This window comes from Priapulus caudatus, unplaced genomic scaffold, assembly GCF_000485595.1.
Source record: "Priapulus caudatus unplaced genomic scaffold, Priapulus_caudatus-5.0.1 Scaffold278, whole genome shotgun sequence".
Taxonomy (NCBI): Eukaryota; Metazoa; Priapulida; class Priapulimorpha; order Priapulimorphida; family Priapulidae; genus Priapulus; species Priapulus caudatus.
In genome coordinates, this window is record NW_014577339.1 from 230,201 (window position 1) to 255,001 (window position 24,801).

At 44.9% G+C, this 24,801-nt stretch overlaps 3 protein-coding genes across 5 annotated transcripts in view; 1 reads left to right on the top strand and 2 right to left on the bottom strand.

The window, feature by feature from the left end:
• The window catches only part of LOC106808448 (SRR1-like protein), a 6,227-nt gene extending 4,780 nt beyond the window's left edge, over positions 1–1,447 (bottom strand). Inside the window, exon 1 of the mRNA XM_014811175.1 lies at positions 1,327–1,447. The gene's annotated coding sequence lies outside the window, so the exon portion shown is untranslated. The remainder of the gene's footprint in view (positions 1–1,326) is intronic.
• An 89-nt stretch (positions 1,448–1,536) lies between these two features.
• On the top strand, positions 1,537–10,896 carry LOC106808449 (DNA-directed RNA polymerase II subunit RPB11-a-like). The gene is made up of 4 exons (XM_014811177.1): positions 1,537–1,630; positions 9,488–9,577; positions 9,814–9,988; positions 10,401–10,896. The coding sequence occupies exons 1-4, from the start codon at positions 1,578–1,580 to the stop codon at positions 10,434–10,436; spliced, it is 354 nt and encodes a 117-aa protein (XP_014666663.1). The 5' UTR covers positions 1,537–1,577; the 3' UTR covers positions 10,437–10,896.
• LOC106808447 (28S ribosomal protein S31, mitochondrial-like) lies at positions 10,829–16,983 on the bottom strand. 3 transcript variants are annotated; one of them, XM_014811173.1, is made up of 9 exons: positions 16,892–16,983; positions 15,464–15,591; positions 14,437–14,442; positions 13,961–14,162; positions 13,438–13,593; positions 12,948–13,097; positions 12,113–12,198; positions 11,843–11,995; positions 10,829–11,391 (listed from the first exon to the last, which is right to left on the bottom strand). In XM_014811173.1, exons 1-9 carry the CDS (start codon positions 16,960–16,962, stop codon positions 11,162–11,164), a joined length of 1,182 nt encoding a protein of 393 aa, XP_014666659.1. In that variant the 5' UTR covers positions 16,963–16,983; the 3' UTR covers positions 10,829–11,161. The 3 variants fall into 3 exon arrangements, with proteins under 3 accessions (XP_014666659.1, XP_014666660.1, XP_014666658.1); XM_014811174.1 differs by lacking the exon at positions 14,437–14,442; XM_014811172.1 differs by lacking the exon at positions 14,437–14,442 and having other exon boundaries at positions 15,449–15,591.
• Between the last annotated feature and the right edge of the window lie 7,818 nt (positions 16,984–24,801).

Genomic DNA, 24,801 nt, shown 5'->3' on the forward strand with positions numbered 1-24,801 from the left:
TCAATACGGGGTAAGGTTTTAATAATGCGAGCCCAGTCTAATCACGCTAATTAGGCGCGGGCCCTCGTCATTACGGGCAGTAATTACAACGAGGCGACGGAGGGGTCGCCGGTGTGAACAGCTCACTTGTCTTTCTTTTGTAATAGGTTGGTCAACCTTCAACATATTTAAAGCAATGGTGGTTTAAAATGATAGCAGGCGCCCTCCTCCGTTGTGAACATATAATTTGACGAGGGGTAAAAAGTGCCGCACCATTATACCGCCCCTAAGTTCTTGCCAAGGCCAGGAGTGTGCCGAAAGCTTGTGAGCGAATAATTCCAAAATATGTGTGCGAGGAAGGGTTCAAAAAAATGTTTTGTGCTTTTGTGACCTTTTGAGCTCACTCTAGCTGGACGGACAGGAAGTCAATTCACTCTCCAACTACTCGATTGAGAAAGAAGCTCATCCAAAATACCGAACATTTTTCACAGCATTAGCTTTCAAACAACAGATCTAGTAGACTTTTTGGTTTTCCGCTGCACGCCCTAATTTTTCAGCCATTTTTTGAGTTGATCGGCTCTCAACAGCCCAAAAGGGTTAATACAGAAAGATTGCTCAAGGGTGAGCGGGTGGTCATCCACCGCAGACCTAGAAAAGTGAAGAAACCAACCTAGTCTACAAGAATCAGCAAATGATATAAAAACATTTAACTCCTCAGGTGCAGCAGGTCTTCCCGCCCAAAACGACGGGTTTGGCTCCTCGCGACTACTGGTCGGGCTCCCTAAACCCTAGCTCAGTACTATAGCCCGCGTTCGATTTTAACGCCGGCCATACTGGACGTCATAAAGTGTATTTGCACCGCCATTGTTTACAAAATTGCCTAGCTTAGCCTCGTTTTCGTGCGTGACCCCAGGTCATGAATAATAATTAAGAAGGGTCTATAGTACTAGAGCTAGGGTAGCCCGACCAGGCTGTGCGACAGATTGTCTATATCGGCTTGTCTATAACGGGTATTCTAACCCTAGCAATACCGTTTCTTGGAGCTAGGGTTAGGGAGTAGGTTCCTCCCTAAACTAGCATTACATTACATTTATGTAATACAACATGAACAGCGCATGCGCAACAACTGCTCGGACGAATAGCGCATACGAACAGCTAGCATACGACTATTAGTATTACTATTACTATTACGAGCAGCGTGTCCGATGCTCGGACGAATATCCACGTCCATAAACAAAATAATCCGCTGCTACAAGTCTAATCTATAATTATATTATTTCTCTGGTTTTTACTCAAAAGAAGCTGCGAATATAAGAATAAATATTTATCCAGTACATGTTCACGAACCGTCAGTCGAGGAATAAATAAATGGTCATTCGTCGAGGGAAAGAGATAAAATTTCTGTGTTTCTATTTTCCGGCTGGAAGATGCACATGCACATTTAGACTGGTCCCGTCCCTTCTCACAAGCTTGATATAGGGCTATATTAAGCTTATAAGAAGGGAAGGGTACTAGTCTAACAAACATTAGCACCAACGCGCCCTCTATTTTGATTCTTAAAGTGTTCGCTCAACGTTTTCGTTCACGTTTTCGTCGATATGAATGCTCCTCCAACGTTTGAGTCGTTCTTGCTGTTTGAGGGAGAGAAAAAGTATGGCTATACATGAGTTTTGTTAACAATAATGTGTAGATACGTCTTTGACTTTACATTCGTATATAATTTGTTTATATGCCGGCTAGGGCTATGGTAGGCCTGTACCGGCGTATTTGGACGCTCGTAGTCATTGATATATATAAACACTGGATAGGACAACGGCCTGTCATTGGCGCAAAATTTGGCCGCCATCTTAGGATGGTAATTGGATGCTTAGAACTTGGGTCATGTTGGTCGTTGCGTGAAGCGAGTTATTTACATTTTGATCAAGTTTTCAGCCGTTATAATCAGTTTTTACCAGTAAATATAATCAGTAATTGTTATCAATATTAAACTTCATCATATAGACCCTTCTTAATTATTATTCATGACCTGGGGTCATCGCACAAAAACGAGGCTAAGCTAGGCAATTTTGTAAACAATGGCTGCTCAGGCAGGACACGCCCCCCCACAGAGGGGTACACGCAACGTACACGCGGCGGTACAGCACGTACACGCACGTACCAATACACGCGGGTACACGGAGATACACGCTACTGTACACGCATGCTACACGCACTGTACACGCGGGTACACGCACGCGTACACGGCAGAACACGCACGTACACGCCAGGTACACGCACGTACACGCCAGGCTACACGCAGTACACGCAGATGCGCCGCAGCATACACGCACCATAACACGTTACACGCAGATACAATCACGTACACGCGGCGTCACGGAATACACGCGGAGTACAAGCCAGATCACGCACGTAGTCACGTACACCGCGCCGTACACGCACGTACACGCGCACGCTACACGCGGTACACGCACGCGTACACGCAGGGTACACGCGGGTACACGCACGACACGCAGATACACGCACGTACACCGCGGGTACAAACGCGGGTACACGCACGTACACGCCAGATACACGCCACGTTACACGCACGCTATACACGTAACGCAAGCATACACGCACGTACACGCCGGGTAAGCCGGAGATACACGCACGTACACGCGGTACACGCACGTACACGCCCACGTACACACCCAGCATACACGCCACGTACACGCACGTACACGCGGGTACTAAAACGCACGCTGCACGCGGACACGCGGTACACGCGGGTACACGCAGATACACGCACGTAACCGTACACGCAGCATTCACGCACGTACACGCGCGCGGTACACGCACGTACACGCAGGTACACGCACGTACACGCGGGTACAAAGCAGCATACACGCACGTACACGCAGATACGACGCACGCACACGTACACGAGATACACGCACATGTATGCGTGACGTGCGTGTACCGCGTGTACGTGCGGTGTACTCCGCGGTACGTGGTGTACCCGCGTGTACGTGCGTGTACCCCGCCGTGTTTACGTGCGGTCCCGCTGTGGGCCGCGTGGTGTACCCGCCTGTGTACGTGCGTGTACCCGCGTGTACGTGCGTGTATACTGCGTGATCGTGAGTGTACCCGCGTGTACGTGCGTGTATCTCGTGCTACGTGGCGTGATCTGTCGTGTACGTGCTGACGGTGCGCTGTATCTGCGTTACGTTGCGTGCTAATCTGCGTGTACGGGTGCGCCGCTACCTGCGTGACCGGTGCGTGTACCGGCGTGTACGTGCCGATGTACCTCCGTGTACTCGCGTGTACGTGCTGTATCTCCGTGTACGTCGTAGTGCCGTGTATCTGCGTGTACCGTGCGTTGCTACGTGCGTGGTACCTGCGATGTACCCGCCGGTACCTTGCGCTCTACCTGCGTGTACCCGCGTGTACCGTGCGTGTATCTGCCGTGTACCCCGCTTGTTGTACGTGACGTGATATCCTTCGGTACGTGTACCGTGCGTTTGTATCTGCAGCTGTACTGTGCGTGTTATCTGCGTGTACGTGCGGTACCGCCGGTGTCCACGTTGGTGTACCCGCCGTGTACGTCGGTACTCCGTGTACTCGCGTGTACAGTGCGTGTATCTCCGTGTACGTGTACCGTTGCGTTCTATTCTGCCCGCGGGTCCGTGCGTGTATCCTGCGTGTACGCTGCGTGCCTACCTGCGTGTCACCCGGTGTACGTGCCGTGTATCTCCGTGTACCGCGTGTACGCTGCGTGTTATCTGTGTACGTGTACGTGCGTTGTATCTGCGTGTACGTGCTGTATCTGGCCGTGTACGCGAGTACGTGCGGGTGTATCTGCCAGTGAAAAAAAATTAGATTTTTTTCTTTCCGGGCTCTTTTGCAAACCCCCCAAATTTCGGGGGCCTACTTTTTCATTTTCCAGTCTTTTCCACTTTCAGGGCGACTTTTTCCAGGCTGTTTCCTCATGTACACACAAGCACAGTAGCTAATACACACTGCGCGCGGCCGCCGCACACACCACACACACGTCACACGCACGCACGCCACGCACGCACGGCACGCACGCACGCAACGCCATCACACACACACACACACCACACACACACACACACACACACACACAGACACAACAGTCCCAATATTCAAGACAGTTATTGCATCAGACTGACAGACTACATCATGATGAATCCACAACTCACAAGTCACACCACAGAATGCCACCTTGAATACACCACACTGAATACAATCACAAGCGGGGCGCCGGGCCGCGCGCTCGTGCGCTTCAGCTAAACACAGAACTTATTACGGCTAGCCCAAAGTAGTGGCAATGGTCCGCCTGTACGAGCTTAGGAGGATACGGCATTGCTTTATACGCCGAAGTCTCTTGGGCTGGCGTCAAGGCCCGCTACGGGCCCTGGAAGCTCAGGGGTTGAGAAAGCGGCCGCGGAGCACGTGTGAATGGCTGTGCACACTGCGACGCTGCGTACCGTGGCCTGCTTGCAGGCGCGCCATTGATTGAAGTCGATGGGGGGGGGGCGATTTGGGGGTGTTTTCCGTGGTACTAATCACTTACTAAAAGGCTAGAGCGGTTGGCCATTGCTGACTATGAGAGAGCAGGCAGCAAAACTCTTTCGGGAATTGACAAAAACAAAGCTACATCTCGGAAAACACCGAGTGTGCCCGGCCAGGGTAAAGATATACGTGTGATTTCATTAGGATTTTCCGATGCGATTACCGCTTCTATAATCCTCACGCGTCGTTGTCACTACGCGTCTACGGAGGCACGCCCCACAGCACACCCGCCACACAGCGCACGCACGCATGCAGGCCCACGCAACGCGCCGCAGGCACGCCGCACGCCGCGCGGCACACACGCCAAGCACGCCCGCAGGCACACCGCGCACACACCAGCACGCCCGCACGCACGCACGCGCGCAGGACGCCCACGGCGCGCAGCCGCAGCGGCACCGCGCAGCACCACACGCAGCCAACGCCTGCAGGCACACGGCACGCACGCACGCGCGCAGGCACACACGCACAGCACGCCGCACACGTATATACTACGCGCCGAGCGGCGGCGCGCGCTGGGTTTGATGAATGTTTCAATACACACATGCTGCTTATGATAAAACACTGACAGCCACACGGTACCAGGAATTCTACCGCGCGTGGAACCTGGCTGCCGCTAGCGGCTAGTGAAGGTAACGAGCGGAGATCCGCAAGGCGCGGACCGACCTGGACAATCGAGTTCCAGGGCGACTTTTGCTTTTGGGGTCCCCGATATCGTATTGTCTCGGGGGCTCTTTTGGATTTCGGGGGGCGAAAATCGCCCGACCGCCCCCCGTTGTATTTTTTTCCCCTGGTATACTGCGAGTACCCGCGTCTGTACGTGCGCGTGTACCCGGTGTCGTGCGTGTACCTCCGTGCCTTGTAACTCGCGTGTACGGCGTGTTCTTCGGTACGTGTACGTGAGGTATCTGGTGTACGTCGTATGGACCCGCGTGTACGTGCGTGTACCCGCGTGTACGTGCGTGACCTCCGTGTACTCGGCTGTACGTGCGTGTATCTCCTGTACCTGTACGTCGCGATGTATCTGGTTGTACTGCGTGTATCTGCGTGTACGTGAGGCGTGTACCTTGCCGTGTACCCGCGTGTACGTGCGTTGTTATCTCCGTGTCCGCGGTACGTGCGTCGTATCTTCGTGCTACGTGTACGTGCGTGTATCCTGCGTGTACGTGCGTGTATCTGCGGGTACGTGCCGGTACCCGCGTGTACGTGCGTGTACCGCAGTGCTACGTGCGTGTAGCTGCGTTGTACCCGCGTGTACGTACGTGTATCTGCGTGTACGTGTACGTGCGTGTATCTCCGTGTACGTGTACGTGCGTGTATCTGCGTGTATATGCGTGTACGTGCGTGTACCCGTGAACTTAATCTCGTGAATATATAGTGACTAAACGTTATGTATTCTTAGCATCGCGCAATGTAAACACAGCTGTTGCTTACTGTCACAAGATGGCGGCCAGAAATTTCGTGGCGTTCCCTGCAAAAGTCACGTGATTGCCATTCTAGTGTATTGATATGATTTCTATGCTCGTAGTATTTGGACGCTCCGTAGGCATGCTCTTTTGTTTTGCTCTTGTTTTCTTTTTGTTTGAATCTTATTTTGCACGGCCGTAGGAAATAGTAGACATGCTCTTTTGTTTTCTTTTTGTTTGAATCTTATTTTGCACGGCCGTAGGAAATAGTAGACATGCTCTTTTGTTTTCTTTTGTTTCGCCTTGTAACCTGACACACATAACACAGTCTTACTAATTTACTACATATTTCAAATAGTTTCAATCAAATGTTTCCATCAGTGACAGGGAAGTCCGCCATGTTTGTTTATTGCGACCGTGTCGAAGGGAAAGATGCGCAGATGACTAATGCGCATATTGCGCATGCGCTGTGTGCGCCCTTGCAAAACAAGAGGCGCCTGCGCGCATGCGCACTTAGGAGCGTCCAGTTTCGGGCGAGCGTCCAAATACGCCGGTACAGGCCTAGCTCAAGAGCCCGCGTACAATTGCCGCTGGCGGCAACTGTACGCGGGCTATAGTTAGGCCGAGGCTATTCGCCCGACCGTCGGGCGTGTATGTTGCTACTGTCTATTCGCCCGACCGTCTTGTTGATATCAAGAAATACAATTCTTGATATCAAGAAATATCCCTAACCCTAAACATAACCCGCCTAACCCTAACCCTAACCCTAACCCTAACAATGGAAGCAGTGGCGCAGAAATTCTAAAAATGGCAATATTGCGAGATCTCGCGCGAGGATAAACTCTCGTAGACTGGTTCATATCCTTATAGACTGTTGGGCGAATAGCTAGCCTTTCTTATACACCCGACCGTCGGGCCAATAGTCACTCTCCTATGGTTACTAAAGCTATGGTAGGCATAGCTCTAGTACTATAGCCCGCGTACAGTTGCCGCTGGCCAGTGCCGCAGCCAGTGCCGCAGTACAGTGCCAGCGTCAACTGTACGCGGGCTATAGTACTAGAGCTATGGTAGGCCTAGAGTGTCACTGTGTACTGTACCACAGGCACTTGGAACGTCTCAATAAAAATAAAGGTAAATAAACACGAAATGTATTTACTACCAAAGTCTTAATGTTTCTCTACTCTATTTCGCCTATAATCACCTGTAAATGCCAGTCAAATGCTCATCTGCAACACACAAATACACCGCACGCCCGCCCTGTGCACAAACAACATGAATGAGGGAGAACGGCTAACGCTCCATTAGGAGTGTTCCCAACTTTGATATTACTAATGATTAATGATTGATAATCCTAACCCTAACCCTAACCTAAATGACATTAAACTACAAACTAATATATGACCATATATATATATATTATTATGACCATTAATGAAGTTGGGAACACTCCTAATGGAGTATCGCCCGAGAGAACTCTCTTGTTCATGTTGTTTGTGCACAGGGTGGGCGTCCGTGCGGTGTACTTGTGTGTTGCAGAGGAGCATTTGACCGGCATTAACGGGTAATTATCTGCAATAATAGGCGACATAGAGTAGAGAAACATCAAGACTGGTAGTAAATACATTTCGTGTTTACATTTTTTTATTTTATTGAGACGTTCCAAGTGCCTGTGTACTGTACAGTCCTCTCTCTGTATCTGTCTCTAGTCTATGTACCGGCGTCGTGTGATTTATTGTACAGTGTGCCTGTGTGGTTTGTAGTATTATTAGTATCAGTAGTAGTAGTAGGACCTGAGTCCGGGATTCCAATTATCGGCTTTGGTTAGGATTAGTTTACTGGTATGGTTATTGGTTAGGTAGTGGTGGGGTGGTGATGGTGCCTGGTGGTACTGGTGGTAGTTTGTGTACTGTTACTAAGATCCTAAAACAAGATTGAGCCGATTAGTCCTACTGCCTGTGCCGTGGCAGTGCCAGCGACAGAGCTGTGTACTACACACTGACAGTGTAGAGATGTGTTTTGTGTTATGTTGTGTTTTGTACTTGTTGGCGCCCCCTACACAGGATACAGATATAGTTACAGAGCAATGCGTCTGCATGTAGCTAAGTAGATCATGTACAGGGATAAAGTTAGCCTCAGTGCACGACACTAGGCCGACCTCTTTATGGACAATAACTTTATAAGGGTGTTCGCTGCCAGAGAGTTTTGCGTTATCAGTGGTCCTTAAACATCCTTATTACTGGCGATGGGCCATCATCTTCCGTGATCGTCTAAACCATGAGGGATTCAAATTCCTTAATGTCTATGGCCAGGATTACTTTATATCTAATGACATTTCACTGCTCTGAAGATTGAAGATTGAAAACAGTTTATTTGTGCATAAGACATACATAAATACAGGTACATCGTTATAAAAGAAATAATTACATGTAGAAGTACAATTTTAATCAGTTTAAGCACGGGAGTGGCGAAGGACACTTAAGTCATCTAGTCTGCCACCCCCAAGAGTAGATTAAACGTAAAGCAGCCGCTGAATAACAATGGTAATGAAGAAGCAGTAAAGCAAGCGGTTTATAAATCAAAGGAGAAAAAGTGTAGGAAACAAATAGTAATGAACAAAATATACAATGAATATAGAATGAGCAAGAAGATACTGTACACTTTAAGGATTATGCAAGATCATCAAGTTAAAACATCAACAACTCAACATAAATTGATCAAATTAATAACAACAAAACAATAGCAGGAACGAAGCAAGATTGCGTAGGACAAAACAAAACAAAAGACTTTTTCACATATATATGTAAGCATAGCGAAATTATCACAGTAGATGCATTATTATTAAATCCATAATAAAGGAAATCATATATGTACAGGAAGGTTTGCGTACAAAAATACGTAGGTTAGTGAAAAAAAACACGTGACAAAAATAAATAACAGACTCCGACTAAAGTTCCAGGTAACACTATATGTCCTCAGACTCCATGCTCAAAACACGTGACAAAAATAAATAAATAATTAATATAAAAATTATATAACAATATAAATAAACAAATCAATGAAAATGATAACTTAATTACTGAGAGCACAATAACCACATCACATCACACCACAACACACACTCTGGGTGGGGTTGAAACTCACAGTGAAAAGTGGACATGGTAAACACTGAACAACCACACTCTCATTGTAAAGTCTAGTCAATATGGCTATGTTAGCAGTCCTATAGTCAAACCTAACCTTTAGTGGCTTGTCCAGTATAGGTACTAATTTTGTGACTATTACATATTATATAGAACAAGTAGTGAGTTTCCACTAGCAAATAAATTCTACGTTTCATATACTTCAACATATAAGCATGTAGAGATGATAATATAGTCTTATTAAACAGGTATACCAGATGAGCCTCTATCGATGTGAAGCAGTTTCCTGGAGAATTCAATAGAGGTTCACTGGCTAAATTTGGAAATAGTATTGTAAAACTGAAAATGTATCATCATCAATGTATGTATTAAACTTTGTTTGTTTGCTAGGATCACTGTGACAAAGGACACAAAAGTTCCTAATGCAGCTGTCTTCACAGTTATGAAGGAGGACCATACACTCGGAAATCTAATCACAATGTATGTTTAACTTTAACACTAATCCTTCGCTTTATCACTTCCAGTCTAGAGTAAGAGCACATTAATGAGCACGTTAATGAGTAAGAGCACGTTAATGAGCACGTTAATGAGTAAGAGCACGTTAATGAGCTGGAAGATCATGTAATGTTCTGCAATTATCCCTGAATTAAAATTCTGCTTCCATTTTTGCCAGGCTTACCTCGTTTTAATTCTGCTCTACCACCGCGATATTGCAGGCAACTGCACAAGGATCCGCAGGTGTTGTTTGCTGGTTACAAAGTTCCTCATCCATTAGAGCACAAGTTTGTACTCCGTGTTCAAACGACAGCTGATTACACTCCCCAAGAGGCATTTACGAATGCAGTTACCGACCTCGTCAGTGAGCTATCGTTACTGGAGGAGAGATTCAAGGTGTGTATGACCAATGCAGATATGCTGTCCCATCCCCAACTGGACCGTTTAAGTAGCATGAAAAAGTATTACGTGCAAATCTAACCATTTATGTAAAGGAATATGAAGTCCAAATATTTAGCTATCTTTTTAATGTTATTGAAAGCAAGTCAGATAAGAGATTCATTTCATACCAGCACGGTTGAGTAAAAATTAACTTGGTTATTTATATTATTCTTCCAACCGAATGAACTTATTTAAGAAGTCAGATAACTTTTTGATGGGTAAGTAATCATAAGTAAAGTGAGTAGACCATAGCCACACTATTTCTAAAGCCTTCTGTGACAGAACTATTAGAAGCCATCAATAATTTATAAGCTCAAGTTGCGTTTGTTTAACATTTTTCAATGGTTTATTTATTTTTTGTTTATAGGAGGCGGTTCGTGAAAAGCAAGAGGGCTTGGACTGACAACTGCTATGGCCTTGTTGGGTTACTGTGTATAGTGTAAGATGTGTAAAAATGTGTTCCCATATATCTTGTATAATGCTATAGTTTTATATAATAGGTATTATATTTAATACAATTGATCGGACCGATTCTTAAAACATCGCAGTTAAATAATGTTGTCCACATCGTTGAGTGTAGGTTTATGAAAACTCATGAATGGCAAAAGAAACTTGTCCAGTGTTAGTTGGTCTTTTTGACAAAAATGTGCCATTAATTTTGAATTGAATATTTGCAATCATGTATGTATATATTATACCAGAAGTTTATTCTGTTTATACATCATTTTCATGAATGTGTGTTTTAATGCACAGAAGTTCAATGCATTGACAGTAAAACAAAGTAAGAATTGATAGTTTGATATTACTATTGCATCTACTGTTTATTCAATGCTACGTGTGCAATAAAAACAAAACAAACACGAGATAACATGCTTATTGGTATGTTATTTGCCAACTTCATAAATATTTAACTGTTTGATCAGCTGCAGTTTAAATCTAAATAGGATTGTCAAGTAGTTCATGTCAACTAAAGACGGAAATGTACATTTCGAGTGCCCAGTGAACTTGGACACTAAATCAAATCCTTGTGAAGTTATCTCTCATCTAACCCCATCCTTGTCGTTCTGCATGTGCCAATCGCTATTGAAACAACCAACAAACGTGCTACCCACGATCAATACTGGCGCTTCAGGCAACTTCAATAGCGCTATGAATCACCTCTTCCTTCGCTTCGAAGTATCGTCGGAACCAGTCGACGTGCTCGCGCTTCTCTGCGACTGTCATGTATGGATTTTTTGACAAGCCATTGATGACAAGTTCCATGAAGTGGCGCACCGGCCCACGTTTCGGAAAATCGGCGAGAAGATGGTCAAGAAAGACGTGTTCGTGGAATCCGACGTTTTCCTCTTCTTCCAGCCCTGACGAGGTCGTAACAGAATAGATGAATTACGATCTAATAATTACACTTGATGTAGGTTGGCTTATAAATGTTATCAGAATTCTATTGTTATACATGCAGGATTGTTGGCTTGAACAAATGTGTAAACTGTACAGTCGAGTTCACACTCACATTTACACTCCGTACATGAGACGTATATGGCAGGCGAGGTGGGACACAAATGGTATTTAGTGACTGTCACTAAATCATTTAGTGACTTACATTAAATCATTTAGTGTCTATCATTAAATCATTTAGTGTTTGTCAATAATTCCATGCCTATGATTGGCTGAGAAAAAATAAGTTGTATCTGATTGGTTGATTTAATGACTCTAAATGGAATATATGATAGTCACTAAATACCATTTCTGTCCCACCTCGCCTGCCTTAGACGTAAACATGGTTACAACACTGCAGTGGAGATGGCATACCGATTTGATTGTCGATGGGAAATGGCCATAACTTGCCACACTCGGTCCACTGGATCTGCTCCACGAAAGCATTAGCAGGAGAATAAGTGACAGCATCTTTCAGAGCTCTGTTGTTATACTCCTCCCATATGTCCCACTCCTCTGACACTCGCTCTGTAAAATCACATGTACTTGATCATGAAATACTCGCATAAATTAGACTGAACATGTTAGAGTGCAGTGTAAGAATGTTGACATAATGCTGCTACATATTGGAGTTCAGTTGGCTACCTTCTGGAGTTTCAGGAACTTTAAAAATGTTAAGCGGAGAAGCACCAAACAGATCGATTTCTTTCCTCTCCTCAACCTTTGGATATCTGTCAAATGTACAAATATAATTAAATTAACTACAGACTAACTGATGTATCTGTACATATAAACAAAATAATGTAAATTGTTACCTCCTATACAAAATTTATACTATTTAAAGCCGCACCAAGCGCATCCAAACGCCAATTTCTCCAGTACTAGACTAGCAAATACTTCGTGTCATGCATAATCACACTACCTTATGGCAAAATAAACTAGTTCCTCCAGTTCACTGCGCGTTTGCTTAAAACCCACAAGAAAGAGGTGCGAAATCTGGTAATCTGGCGCCAACGCTAAATTGTTTGCCAAACAATTTCGCCAAGAATCGTTTAGGTGACGTCACATGTTTTTATCTTTGCTACACCCGTACCGCAGCACCGCTGTGCGGTTGCTTGGCAGAGCAACGCGAAAGTGTCAACAACATCGGAGAATTTGAACAACATTGGAGGTATTTTCAAATGCCTTTTATAAGACAACGCGCAGTGAAATGGGAGGAACTAGAGTTTATTTTGTCATAAGGTAGTGTGATTATGCATGACACGAAGTATTTGCTAGTCTAGTACTGGAGAAATTAGCGTTTGGATGCGCATAGTGCGGCTTTAAAATCGTTTTATGACAAATAAATAGCACCAGCACAATTAACCTTCTTTTCTCCCCACAGTGATGCTGCAAGGCTATCATCATAGTCCCTACTTGAGAAACGTTACTGCAATAGCAGACTTGCAAAAACACAAGATGCTTACTGCATTGAACCTACAATTTTCTAGTTGGTCTTGTTGGTACGAGAGAACGCCCAAACCCTGGGCGTCTCTCTGCATCAGGTCTATCTGTGACATCGTCCCTGCTTGGTTGCCTGCTACGGCGCTTGGGAGCCTCCCGATCGATCTTCATGCCAACAAACAAGGAACTAGGGAAAGACAGAAAAACTTCCACCCATTAGCATAATGACTCACTGCACGATTAACAATGTCCAATATCTGATATTGCATTCATCATGGACTAAATAACATTACTAATTTCAGTACCATATTATGCATGCATAGTGCACACAGTGATAACACGGTTTCGCTATGTATAAAGTAGATAGTATTTATAAACACAGTCATTGTAAAAGTGTGCATTGTAACTCATCTTTCTACTCATTATTAGGCATAGCTATTGGGAAACTGGATTGGTGTACACAAAAATTAAGAGCACACCTTAGCAACATTTCATCCAAGCATGTGTTTACTAAAACTAGTTTGTACCTTAGATTTACATCAGATTTAGCACCTGCAGTGGCAGCTGAATGGTCTCTGAGTTTTGTAATGAGCTCTGACTCAGTATTTTGTGTGTCTCCAGGTAGGCTTTCTGCCACCTTTCTCACAGCACTCAGGAGCTGTGGTTCTAAGATCCAATCCTTCCTGTATAATTTAAGGTTTACATAGTATGTCCTAACATTGCCTTTGCCACACACATACACTTTGTTAATCGTAACATGAAATAGTCGCCTAATGAGAGCTATAGATTTCAATTATTATTTTCATCCTACACATTCAAATTTGTGTTAACGGACACCTCTATAGAAGGGACTATAAAGCGACAAACGACTATTTGGCATTTTCCTTGATTACCAGTTATACAGTGAAACAACGCATATTGAATAGATACTAGTCTATAAAGCATAAAGGACATATTCGGAGTTTCCCTTGAGTGACACTTGGATAAAGGTTGTTGAGCGTACTGCGTATATTAATTTAGTTTAGAATCAGCAATGTAGGGATCACTTACACGTCTTTCAAGTTAGAGGGCTCATGCTTTTTTTCTGTGAAAACTCCAGCTTCCATTCGTGCCGCCTTTGTCTTAGGAGGAGGATGCGCTAATTTCAGCTTCTTGCTTGGCTTTTGTTCTGAGGCTCCTGTACCATCTGTATTTGTGGTCACCTTCATGCTCCCAAGAAGGTCTGCCAGATCAGACTTTGACTTTTTCCCATCTGGAGTTAACACAAGAGTAGAAGGATGAATCAGAGAAGGGGTTCTATTACTGACAAGTATCATGTTCAAGCCATTTCAGAAGTTACCTTAGAAAATTTAAAATAATTAGAATGCAATGAACTCAGCATTACTGACACAAAAAGTGACTTATTACAATATTGATCACACTAGTATAATGTATAATACTATATATAGTATAATCAGGAGTGAATAATAGAGGAGTATGCCAGGCTCGAAACACAAGAAATTCAACATTTCCATGCCCATATTTACCTATGTCTATGATTGATTACGTGAAATCCAATAAAAATGACATCAGAACTAGCGCTGAACATCCAACTTGTCCTCACACTTTACTGTGTATTGATACCTCTTCTTATTATGTAGTTATAGCTTCGAACGTCAGACGTGGTTTCACTAATTGTCGATGATTCGCAACCTGTAAGCTAACAAGAGGCAGCTTTCATATCTGTTTGCGGGGTTTGGCGGGGATTACTATGCAGGGCCATCTCCTGCGATCTACATTTTCAAAATTTTCCCCCAGACCCCCCACCTGTTTCTCACCCCCTCATTGAAATCATGGATCCGCCACTGCCCCCCCCCCCTTAGGTATTTGCCCAGCCTACGGCTCTGCTATATATTTCAGTGTATTAGCGACCCCCGCACACCCGCACGCCCGCCGCGAGTGGCGGGAGCGGCTAGTTTTTGTGAAAGCAAGTCGATATACAGTGACACAACTCTAGTGGAAGTGTAATAAACAGGTAGTTTTTGTGGATGTGCAGAGGTTCATATATTAGTTGCAGTTTTTACTGACTGTGCCCCAAGTGCATGTGACCGTCTCGGTGTTGTTACCTCTGCCAAGGAGGTTATGTTTTCGCCCCTGTTAGTTTGCTAGTAACCTGCTGTTAGTGCTGCAGGTTAGATCCAGCGTTCGGAGCTGGTTGTGAGTTGCAAATCCCCGCCGAACCCCGCCAATGGGTATCTCAGAGAAAGCTGCCTCTTGTTGGCATTACAGGTTGCGAATGATATACACTTAGCGGTATTTATTAGTGAAACCACGTCTGACGTTCGAAGCTATAACGACATAATAAGAAGAGGTATCATTACACAGTAAAGTGTGAGGACAAGTTGGATGTTCAGCGCTAGTTCTGATGTCATTTTTATTGGATTTCACGTAATCAATCATAGGTAAATATGGGCATGGAAATGTTGAATTTCTTGTGTTTCGAGCCTGTCATACTCCTCTCTATTATTCACTCCTGGTATAATAGTATCACTTTTTTACCGTGTTTCCCCTTACTTTCTTGATTAGTTGATGGATCGGAGCTGTATTTTTTGTCCTCGCCATCTTTTGAAGAAAATGCTCTCGTTGTGGCATGTACATGTCTTTCCCTTGTAGTGTGATTTACCACAACTGCTTGGAAAACTCTGTGGACAAAGAATTAAGTTTAATCAACCTTAATTGGCTCTCTCATTCTTAGTTAGAATCCTCCTCCCCTGATATATGATAAGCAGGGTGGGCTGCAAATTCTCAGGTCCCCCAATCGATTTTCGTCCAGCACTCCCCAGTCCCGGGTTCTCCTCATACCCATACATCCTCTACCCATCACCCTTGCGTTATTCTCTCTATTCATGGAGCGCACTACAGTCTCAGAGGATGAACGTGTAATGCTTATAAGGTGACTCGGCGATGACTTATGATATACCGGTAACTATAATTAATAAGCCATATCAGCAATAATATTAGTAATAATATTGCAATATATACAATATTGCAATACCGTATAATATTGCAATACCGTATAATATTGCAATACCGTAACACGGGGTACGTGTTGTGGTAAGGAAAATGAATGCAATTTATGTTTTTTAAGAGAAAGTCACTTTAATCATCCAAATTTAGACCAACTCACTAGAGTTCATCATTTATTGATATGAACCCGAGTTCAGGGTCACAGGGATGAGATGGTGTCATGCACTGTGTATCCTGGGGGACATTGCACAGACACTTGACACGTTTCAATAATAAAAGAATGGTAAATAAACACGAATTGTTACAATTGTATTTACTATATCAGTATTATACATAATGTTTCTCTGCTCTCTTTCGCCTATTATTACTTATTAGTAATAACTTTCTGTAAATGCCGTTCAAATGCTCCTCTGCAACACACTGTCACAATGTCACAAGTACACCACCCGAAAGCCGCTGCGCACAAACAATAAAATATACTATTAGTAGTATTACTAATAATCTCTTGATTACATGTTTGTTTGTATGTAGTCGTAGATGCGTGCATCATTCCATGATACATGCAAATCTGTGCATCACAAATAAGGTGCTTAACCCGCACATTTCGCACCACACATTTCGTGTTTATTTACCATCATTTTATTACTGAAACATTCCAGGACCAACTTAAGTGCCTGGGCTGTGGCTGGGGGCACAGGCACTTGAAGCGTATCAACTGTAAACACACGGCGCCGCCATTGCGCGTACACTAACACATAATAATAGAGTTAGTTATTATGTGTTAGTGTACGCGCAATGGCGGCGCCGTGTGTTTACAGTTGATACGCTTCAAGTGCTTGTGGCTGGGGGCCATGCGCCGCGGCATATATACTGCACCGGTAGTAGCAGCGGTAGTTCTGTTGGATTTTAGCTATACCTGATCTGGGATTTATATTCAAAACACTTATACAATAGTGAAATAAAAAGTTAAATTACCTGTTAGCTTGAATAACATCTATCAAGTTAAATTTCGATTGCAGAACGCATCTTGTGAAGGGCGCAGACATCTTGAGAGATCAATGCTTGCCATGTGTTATTTTGCTTTATTCGGATACCCTAAATCCTTATTATATGCGGCCTATGTGCAAGACAGCCGATCTCTGTTAGAGCGCAATAAAAAGTTTTTTTGCTGCCTGTGCATATATTTTTATAGAGAAATAATCTGGATATCTACAGTGAGAAAATTTATAATATGAATATTTATAGTGCTAGAGTCATAATAATTATAAAATATTTTACTATAGCGAGGCCCCGGGAAGCAAGATAAGTAATTATACAAGAAAATATTCATTTACTACAAGTAAGATTTTCATCAAGATAATGCACAACACTCGAAGTAAAAATGTTACATAAAATGTTACTTTAGTTTTATAACTTATTAGTTATTACTTTTATTATTACTTATAATTAAGTTATATATAGAATTATATTAATTTAGTTTAATAAATGATTCAAAACAAAACAAACCCATTTACGATTAGGAATTGACATATATAAAATCCATATAAAATAACTAATACATCTAAATCTTCGAGAATATTTACTTATAGTTATAGAAATGAAACACAGCAAAAAGTTACACAGAAATAATATTGCCAGCCGGGATTGCCAGCTGCAATTTAGATACCCTATAGCCATACTTGGAACTACTTCAACACAACATTTACTATAACAGAAAAGGATTTATACAGTAAAGGACATTAAAAAACTTTTACAACATTTAATTAACCAACAAAAATATTTTCACAATAAACAGAGCGTTATACACTGTGTGTGCGCGCGCGTGCGTGCGTGTGCGCATGTGTGTACGCGTATGCGTAGATATCTACTATATACATTTTTTATACAAGTTATATATATATATATGTGTGTGTGTGCATGTGTGTGTGTGTGTGTGTGTGTGTGTGTGTGTGTGTGTGTGTGTGTGATGGTGTGGTCGGACGGTGTTGGTGTGTGTGTGTGTGTGTGTGTGTGTGTGTGTGTGTGTGTGTGTGTGTGTGTGTGTGTGTGTGTGTGTGTGTGTGTGTGCTGTGTGTGTGTGTGTGGGTGTGTGTGTGTGTGTGTGTGTGTGTGTGCATGTGTGTGTGTGTGTGTGTGTGTGTGTGTGTGTGTGTGTGTGTGTGTGTGTGTGTGTGTGTCAGTGGTGTGTGTGTGTGTGTGTGTGCGTGTGTGTGGTGCACGCACGCAACACCCGCAACGCAACGCACGCACGCACGCACACGCGCTACGCATATATATATATATATTTGTATATCTATATTATATATATATTCACATATCTACATATGTCGTTGCTGACTTTTTTTCTCTCTAACGACTCGGAAGCACGCCTAATCTTCAGGTACGAGGTAGGCCTATGCGATGGATACACTGTGATTTTAACATACCACTGAATTAGTGTGAAAACAAATGCGTAGATCTGATAGTGTGAATAGAAAAATAACTGAACAGTATTTTCTAAGAAAAAACACGACCAAAAGAAAGGCTTTTTTCCACCCAAAGAAAATTGTCTAATATTTTATGAGAGATGGCGCTGGGGAACCCTAAAAATACTCCGATGACGTCACGAATGGTGTACGGTCACGGTCATGGTGTGGTTACTTTAGGTAAATTTCACTGCTTTTTATTGTAACTATATATGTATTTGTAGACAATTACGAATTGAAAACTTCGCTCTACTTCGCTTGTATTTTAATTTTTCCGTTTTTGAAGAATGTCCGAGGAAACAGGTATGTTACGATGTGCAAGTTCTGTAGGCAGCCATCTTGCAAATCTAAGGAAACTGCAAAAGGAATTTGTTAATTGACACAAATAATAGAGCCACCCAAAAGATGTTTATCGATGTTTCATAGTACATGGTAATTGTGAATTGATTGTTATTATTGATTATAAGAGTGCATAATAAACGCTATTGCAAATTTGAAGTGTATATTTATTGCAAAGCAATCGCAGACCATTTCTTGCAAATATAACTTATAAATATAACTATAAGTTTTCTTTCACCAGGTTCGTGATCGCCATAACTACCTTAGTACATAGGCTAAATGATACATCGATGGTCGGCATTTATAGTCGAGATGTATTTCGACTTTTAACTGTACGAGTTGCCAGCCAAGATTTGTGAAAGATACCAAACTAGCATTTAACAATTTCAGCGTTATTGCTAGGCCTACTCATTCATTGTTGAAAAAGTGGTTGCATCCGATTTGCATGACCATGGGTGTAATGAGAATTGTCATGTTACTGAACACAGAACAATAGCATAGGTTGCCAGCCAATGTTCTGATGTCCACTAACAAGCCCATATTTTTAAACAGATATGTATATTAGAGATAGGATTAGTATTTAATTGCATAGGAATGTATAGTGTCATCACATTCATGAATATATAGAAGCAAGGCATTACAGTCGTGGTGCATGTAGATCGAAATGAACAAACATTTGTACAGTTCATTACCAACTGGAGTGACAAATGCACAATAACAATGTCTATGACTGGCAACAATTTGCATTAAAATTAAGATGAATGGTATACTTATTACTTTTAACTTCAATATAGGAAAAGCAGCACAATTGTACATCTTGTTCCAAGAATATCCGTTTCCACCAGTTATTGAATCTTGGTTAGTGGTAAGGGTTGTGATATCCAAAATATTTCGGATATTGTGGGTTGTAGTGCCGGATCGCTTCGTTCCATTCTGGGTTCTGACGGTCTCTGTATGCACCACCATAGCTTTCATCGTACCCATACTTATGTTTCGGGCTGTCACGATGGTGGCGGGTGCTCCAGTAAGCATATGGGGAGTCTTTGTATTTGTGCTTGTCTCTCTTGTGCACAGACTTGCATGTCACTACCAGAATGACCTTTTTCAGACAAAAGAAAGTATATAAGCTATTAAATGAGATTAATATTGATGTTTATTAATATAAACTGCTTGGCACACTTGGCTCATTGTTGGGTTAACCGAAAATTCATCTTTTAGTGACTTGTGCAGGAGATGTATTATGATCCCATAGCACTAAATAACCAATAAGAGTGGTTATCATACAACCTGTTCATAAGTCGTCCATGTGGCGTAATAAAGGTTGAATGCGTTGGCACCATTTTGGCATTTTAATAAAGCTTTTTTTTCAACCCCTTGCATGCTTATTAGCAGGTTATATGAAATATAATAATTTTCTTGTTGAATAGATAGTTTGTGGTACAAATTAATTTAGGAAGTAATGTACACCTTACTCTCACATGCTCTCACGTCTGTAGCTGTAGGGAAGTAGATTATGTTAGTGTTTGCATATATATATGAGCAAATTAGAAGACGGACTTACAGTCATAAACAACATGACTCCAAATGTGAAGAGCCTTGTTATCTTCATTGTAGCAAACTCCTGTCCAAGTCTCTAGTTTAGCTTTTAAAGAAACGGTGTGATATTAATTATGATGTGCGAACAACAAAGTTCTGCCTCTAAAGCTGTATATATAAGTATATAAATGTGCAGAATCAATCCGTGACTTTATAGTCTAGCTTTAACAGTCATTCAACTTCAAGCAACGAAAATTAGTTATAAAGTTTACCAGATGTGATTGAGCAGTTCCAACTAGATTTCCAATCTCAGAACCGATTGACTTGCAGCCAGCAAAGGAACAGGAAAAGGTGTTGGCATTATTGCGTATATATATACGTAACAGGCGCCTGGAAATGTAAATATGGTCTGGGCTACACAGCCATACATACACCTATGAGCACACTGCATCCTGCTGCTGAATTACGCGTGTTCGTTAGTTTCCTCTAAACTAGGAGTGGTGGGGTGACTTGTCAGAAAATGATCCTTCCTAAGATTAGTGCTAGTCCTTTTTTTTTCATTAAATGTTAAACTTTAGGACTGTTCTGACAATGAAACCAGTGACTCCAATATTATTACACCGTTTTAATCGAATTATTTTAGAAACTGTGAAAGTAGTGGAAAAGTGTAGCTCTTCTTGTTGCATTCTGTTACGTCTGAATGCGTGTATATTAGAATCTTGTCTTTGGCGTACATTTCCACATGTATGTACAGTTACATCAAAACTTCATGCAGCAAACAGTTGCTTGGTTATCAGAGGTTATATTGGTCGCCATCTACGTGAGACTGCATATATGTAATGGCGGGTGATTCATACGTGACAATCCCTGATGTGCAGAGGTGGTGTATGCCGGCGAATTGTGGTTGCCCTGTTTCCTGCCAGGATATGTGACATGGATCCGTCTCATTTGAGTTTGCGATACGTGAATTTGAGTTGTTTACGTGTAGCACTGGTGTGCATGCACTCGTACGTTTGTCTCCGTTGTACATATATAGATAGCTGTTTGTAGTGATCGGACCGAACTCACGCCGAATTCCCAGTGATCGGTCGTTCTTGCATAAATTAAACTGTGTTGCCATCTAAAACACCCGTTCAGTGACTTCTCCGGTGGCGTGTCATCAACATGTGAGGAGAGAGGTGGTTCGGATCAGTACACAAGTTAGAAACAAGCAGTACAGCACTCGAGCAAGAAAGAGAGGGAGAAAGCGAGCAAGTTATCGTAGCTTATCCTGATGATCCGACTCACGATTACGTGCGTGCACTCGTGAGGCTTGCCATCCCTCTTTTGTGGTAAAACGATTCGATAATGGAGAGTGACATCAGGACCTGCCACACCCATCGCAGCGTGTGATGCTTGCAGTCCGGACGACAGCGAATACTACTTTTCTATATCCGTGGGCACGTGCGTTGTCTTTTAAATAGAATCACGGCGGTTGCGAGTACAGCACTGATCTAGGCCTGTCATGTCGAGACCCAAGAGTACATGCGTTGCGAGCGGCGTTTTCGACGGCGTCAACCCAGTCTGCGCGCGGTCGAAGAGTCTCCCACGTCGCGACGCCGGCGGTCATGCGAGCGGCAAGGCGCAGCGCAGTGCAGAGGTTCTGACCGTTGGTCAGTCTGGCGAAGCGCGTCGCGGCGGCGTGCTTGTCGGTACGGCGGCTTCGCAGTGTCGCAGCGATGACATCTCGATCGGTCAAGCGGGTGGTGAGTCTCGATGCCCCGCCGATGCCATTGTTAGAGGTCATGTGACCGAGGTGGCCGTACGCCGCAGCGGCGCCACCGACGCTGGCAGAAGCGACAGCAGCGGTTTGACGGCGGGCGGTGGTAGCAGTCGAGGCGATGTAGACGGGGTGAGGATGCGGCGCGGCGGGCAGCGTAACGCGAGGCTGGGTGAAGCCAGGCAGGTGATCATCATCAGTCCCAAACTGCTGCGATCGTCGGGGTATGGCTTCCCGGGGGAAGCGTCGTCGCGCGACGAGAGGCTGCGTGCTCGCGACGATCCCGCGTCACTGAGCGCGGCGGTCCGCTTCGATCCAAACAGTAGAACGTTTGAGTATGTTGTCGGCCAATCGCTCCCCTCGTCGTCGGCCGGCGATGGCGGCAAGCCACCCGTTACAACCAATACTAGCAGATCTGTTGAGCAGCAGGTCGACAGCTACGAGTCCCCCAGACAGCAGCGTTGCCATCTACTAGGTGTACGCGATGAGGAATCGGTGAGCACCGCCTCTAACTGGCGAGCGGGAGCGAGTAGAGATGCTCGTAGTGGCGATGTCCCGGCCAAAAATCTCTGTGGTCGACAGAAATTCTCACCAATCGAGAACGCGGTCGCGCGACGTCGTCAGGACGGTTGCCGTGACGATGCGGAGGATGCTGCGCCGACTGTTCTTGGGATGCTCGTCTCGCGAGGTTTTGACGTCGCAGTGAGCCGTCCGGCTTCATCCGAGTCGCCCGAAACAAAAGAGCGCGCCCGGCAGGAAACTGCGAGAAGCGAAAGCGGTGGGAGGGTCGGGCGGGACTCTCGGAGGAGGGAGGAGAAGCTGCCGCTGCAGGTGAAGCTTAGCTCTCCTGCAGCTTCCTCCGGAGATGCCGGTGCTGCTGTACGTAAGCAGAAGCTAGCGGGGAAGCTGAGCAGCCCTGCTGCGATGACGAGGAGGAAGACTGAGGTGTGTGTCTCCACGACGAGCCGCGGGAGTGAGCGCGGCGTTGTAAATCGTTGCGTGAGTTCTGGCGGCAGGAGCTCTCATGCACTCGCCCCCGTATTAACTGCTCTCTCTCTTTTGCTCTCTCTCCCTCTCTCTCTCCACCCCTCTCTCTCGCCGTCCCTCCCTTCCTTCCTCTCTCGCTCTCTCTCTCTCTTTGTCTCTGTTTCCCTTTCTCTCTCTCTCACTCTCTCTCCCTCTCGCTGTCTCACTGGTACCGGACGGGAGGGGAGTAGGGGGAAAAATATTGATTTCTCAGGTTAGAAACACGCGCAGTGTTTATGATCACGGCTGACTGTGCTGCGCGTAGGTTGCGTGTGCACACACGTACGTGCACGTGGCCGCGGCGTTTGTATGTCCTGACTCCCGGTGCCGGTTGCTGCTGCACGCTTGCGTGGGTTATGTGAGGCGGCACAAACATGTGGTCGGCGCGGCGGCGGCGGCAGCAGCTCAGCCCGAGATCCGCTGCATCTGTTTTTTTGCCGCGCGTAGGTGAAGCCGAGCGAAAATCGTGTAGCCGGTGGTGGCGGTAAACCGTGGGGTGGGTGTGGGGAGAGGGGGGGGGGGGCGACTGTCACGTAACGGTGTTAGAACAAGTCGCTGGTGCAGGCTGTACGCGCGCGCGTACACGCGTGCGTTTCTGAACTCGCGCTTGCTGTATACAACCTTCCTTTTCCTGCAGCAAGAGAGATAAAGGGCAGATGTGGTGACTGTTGCGACCTGACGCGTAGTGTGTGTTTACGCGGTCGTGGCCCGCCGTGTCGTGTACACACGGCTCTCGCGTTGTCTCCTCCTGCAGATAGGTTATCATCGGAATGTTCCTCATGTACGCTCGCTTATAGTTATATGTGCTGTATGCATGTGTGTGTGCGTACGTGCGTGCATGTGTGTGTGCGTACGTGCGTGCGTGTGCGCGGTTACGTCTGTGCATGTGTGTACATGTGTGTGCGTGCGTGTGTACTTACGTGCGTGCGTGTGTGTACGTGCGTGTATGCGTGCGTGCGTGCGTGCGTGTGTGTATGTGTGTGTGTGAATGTGCGTACGCGCATGCGTGCGTGTGTACATGTGCATGCACGGATGCATCCGTGCACATGTGAGTGTGCGTGTGTGTGTGTGCGTGCGTGTGTGTGCATGTGTGTGTGCATGCGTGTGTGTGCATGCGTGTGTGTACGTGCGTGCGTGCGTGTACGTGTGTGCATGTGTGTACGTGGCTACGTGCGCACGCACGTGCGTTTGCTCAATGTGTAGCCACTGCGGCCGTCTTTCGCGCTGGCCGTGAACGCTGGCCGTGAATTCGCGCCAGGAGATCTCACACGCAGATATCCGCTCGCGCTCGGCGGTTCCAGAACCACATCTCCTCCTCCTCCACCCACCCCGATAGAAGCCAGCCGCCGTGGTTAACAACCGCCACCGCCGCCGACGTTCCCTTCATTAACGACGATTCCTTCATTAACGACAATCCCTTCATTAACGACGTTCCCTTCATTAACGACGATTCCCGCTTCATAACAACGATCGCCTTCATTAACGGAACGATCCTTCATTAACGACGATCTCTTCATTAACGACGATCCCTTCATTAAGCGACGATCCTTCATTAACGACGCTCCCCTTCATTAACGGACGATCGCTTCATTAACGACGATCCGCTTCATTAACGGAGAACGATCACTCATTTTAACGAACGATACCTTGCATGTAACGACGATCCCGGTCATTAACGGAACGATCCATTACCTTAACGACGATCCGTCCATTAACGACGATCCTCTCAGTTAACGACGATGCCCGTCATTAACGACAGG

Bases quoted from the DNA above. Each gene is read 5' to 3' on its own strand.
- LOC106808449 (XM_014811177.1), top strand. From the start codon at position 1,578: ATGAATGCTCCTCCAACGTTTGAGTCGTTCTTGCTGTTTGAGGGAGAG. The intron at 1,631-9,487 runs GTATGGCTATAC...TTTGTTTGCTAG, and splicing joins CTGTTTGAGGGAGAGAAAAA to GATCACTGTGACAAAGGACA. The intron at 9,578-9,813 runs GTATGTTTAACT...GCGATATTGCAG, and splicing joins CTCGGAAATCTAATCACAAT to GCAACTGCACAAGGATCCGC.
- LOC106808447 (XM_014811172.1), bottom strand. From the start codon at position 16,962: ATGTCTGCGCCCTTCACAAGATGCGTTCTGCAATCGAAATTTAACTTG. The intron at 11,996-12,112 runs GTAGCCAACTGA...GTGATTTTACAG, and splicing joins AGTTCCTGAAACTCCAGAAG to AGCGAGTGTCAGAGGAGTGG. The intron at 11,392-11,842 runs GTATGCCATCTC...CGACCTCGTCAG, and splicing joins TCCCATCGACAATCAAATCG to GGCTGGAAGAAGAGGAAAAC.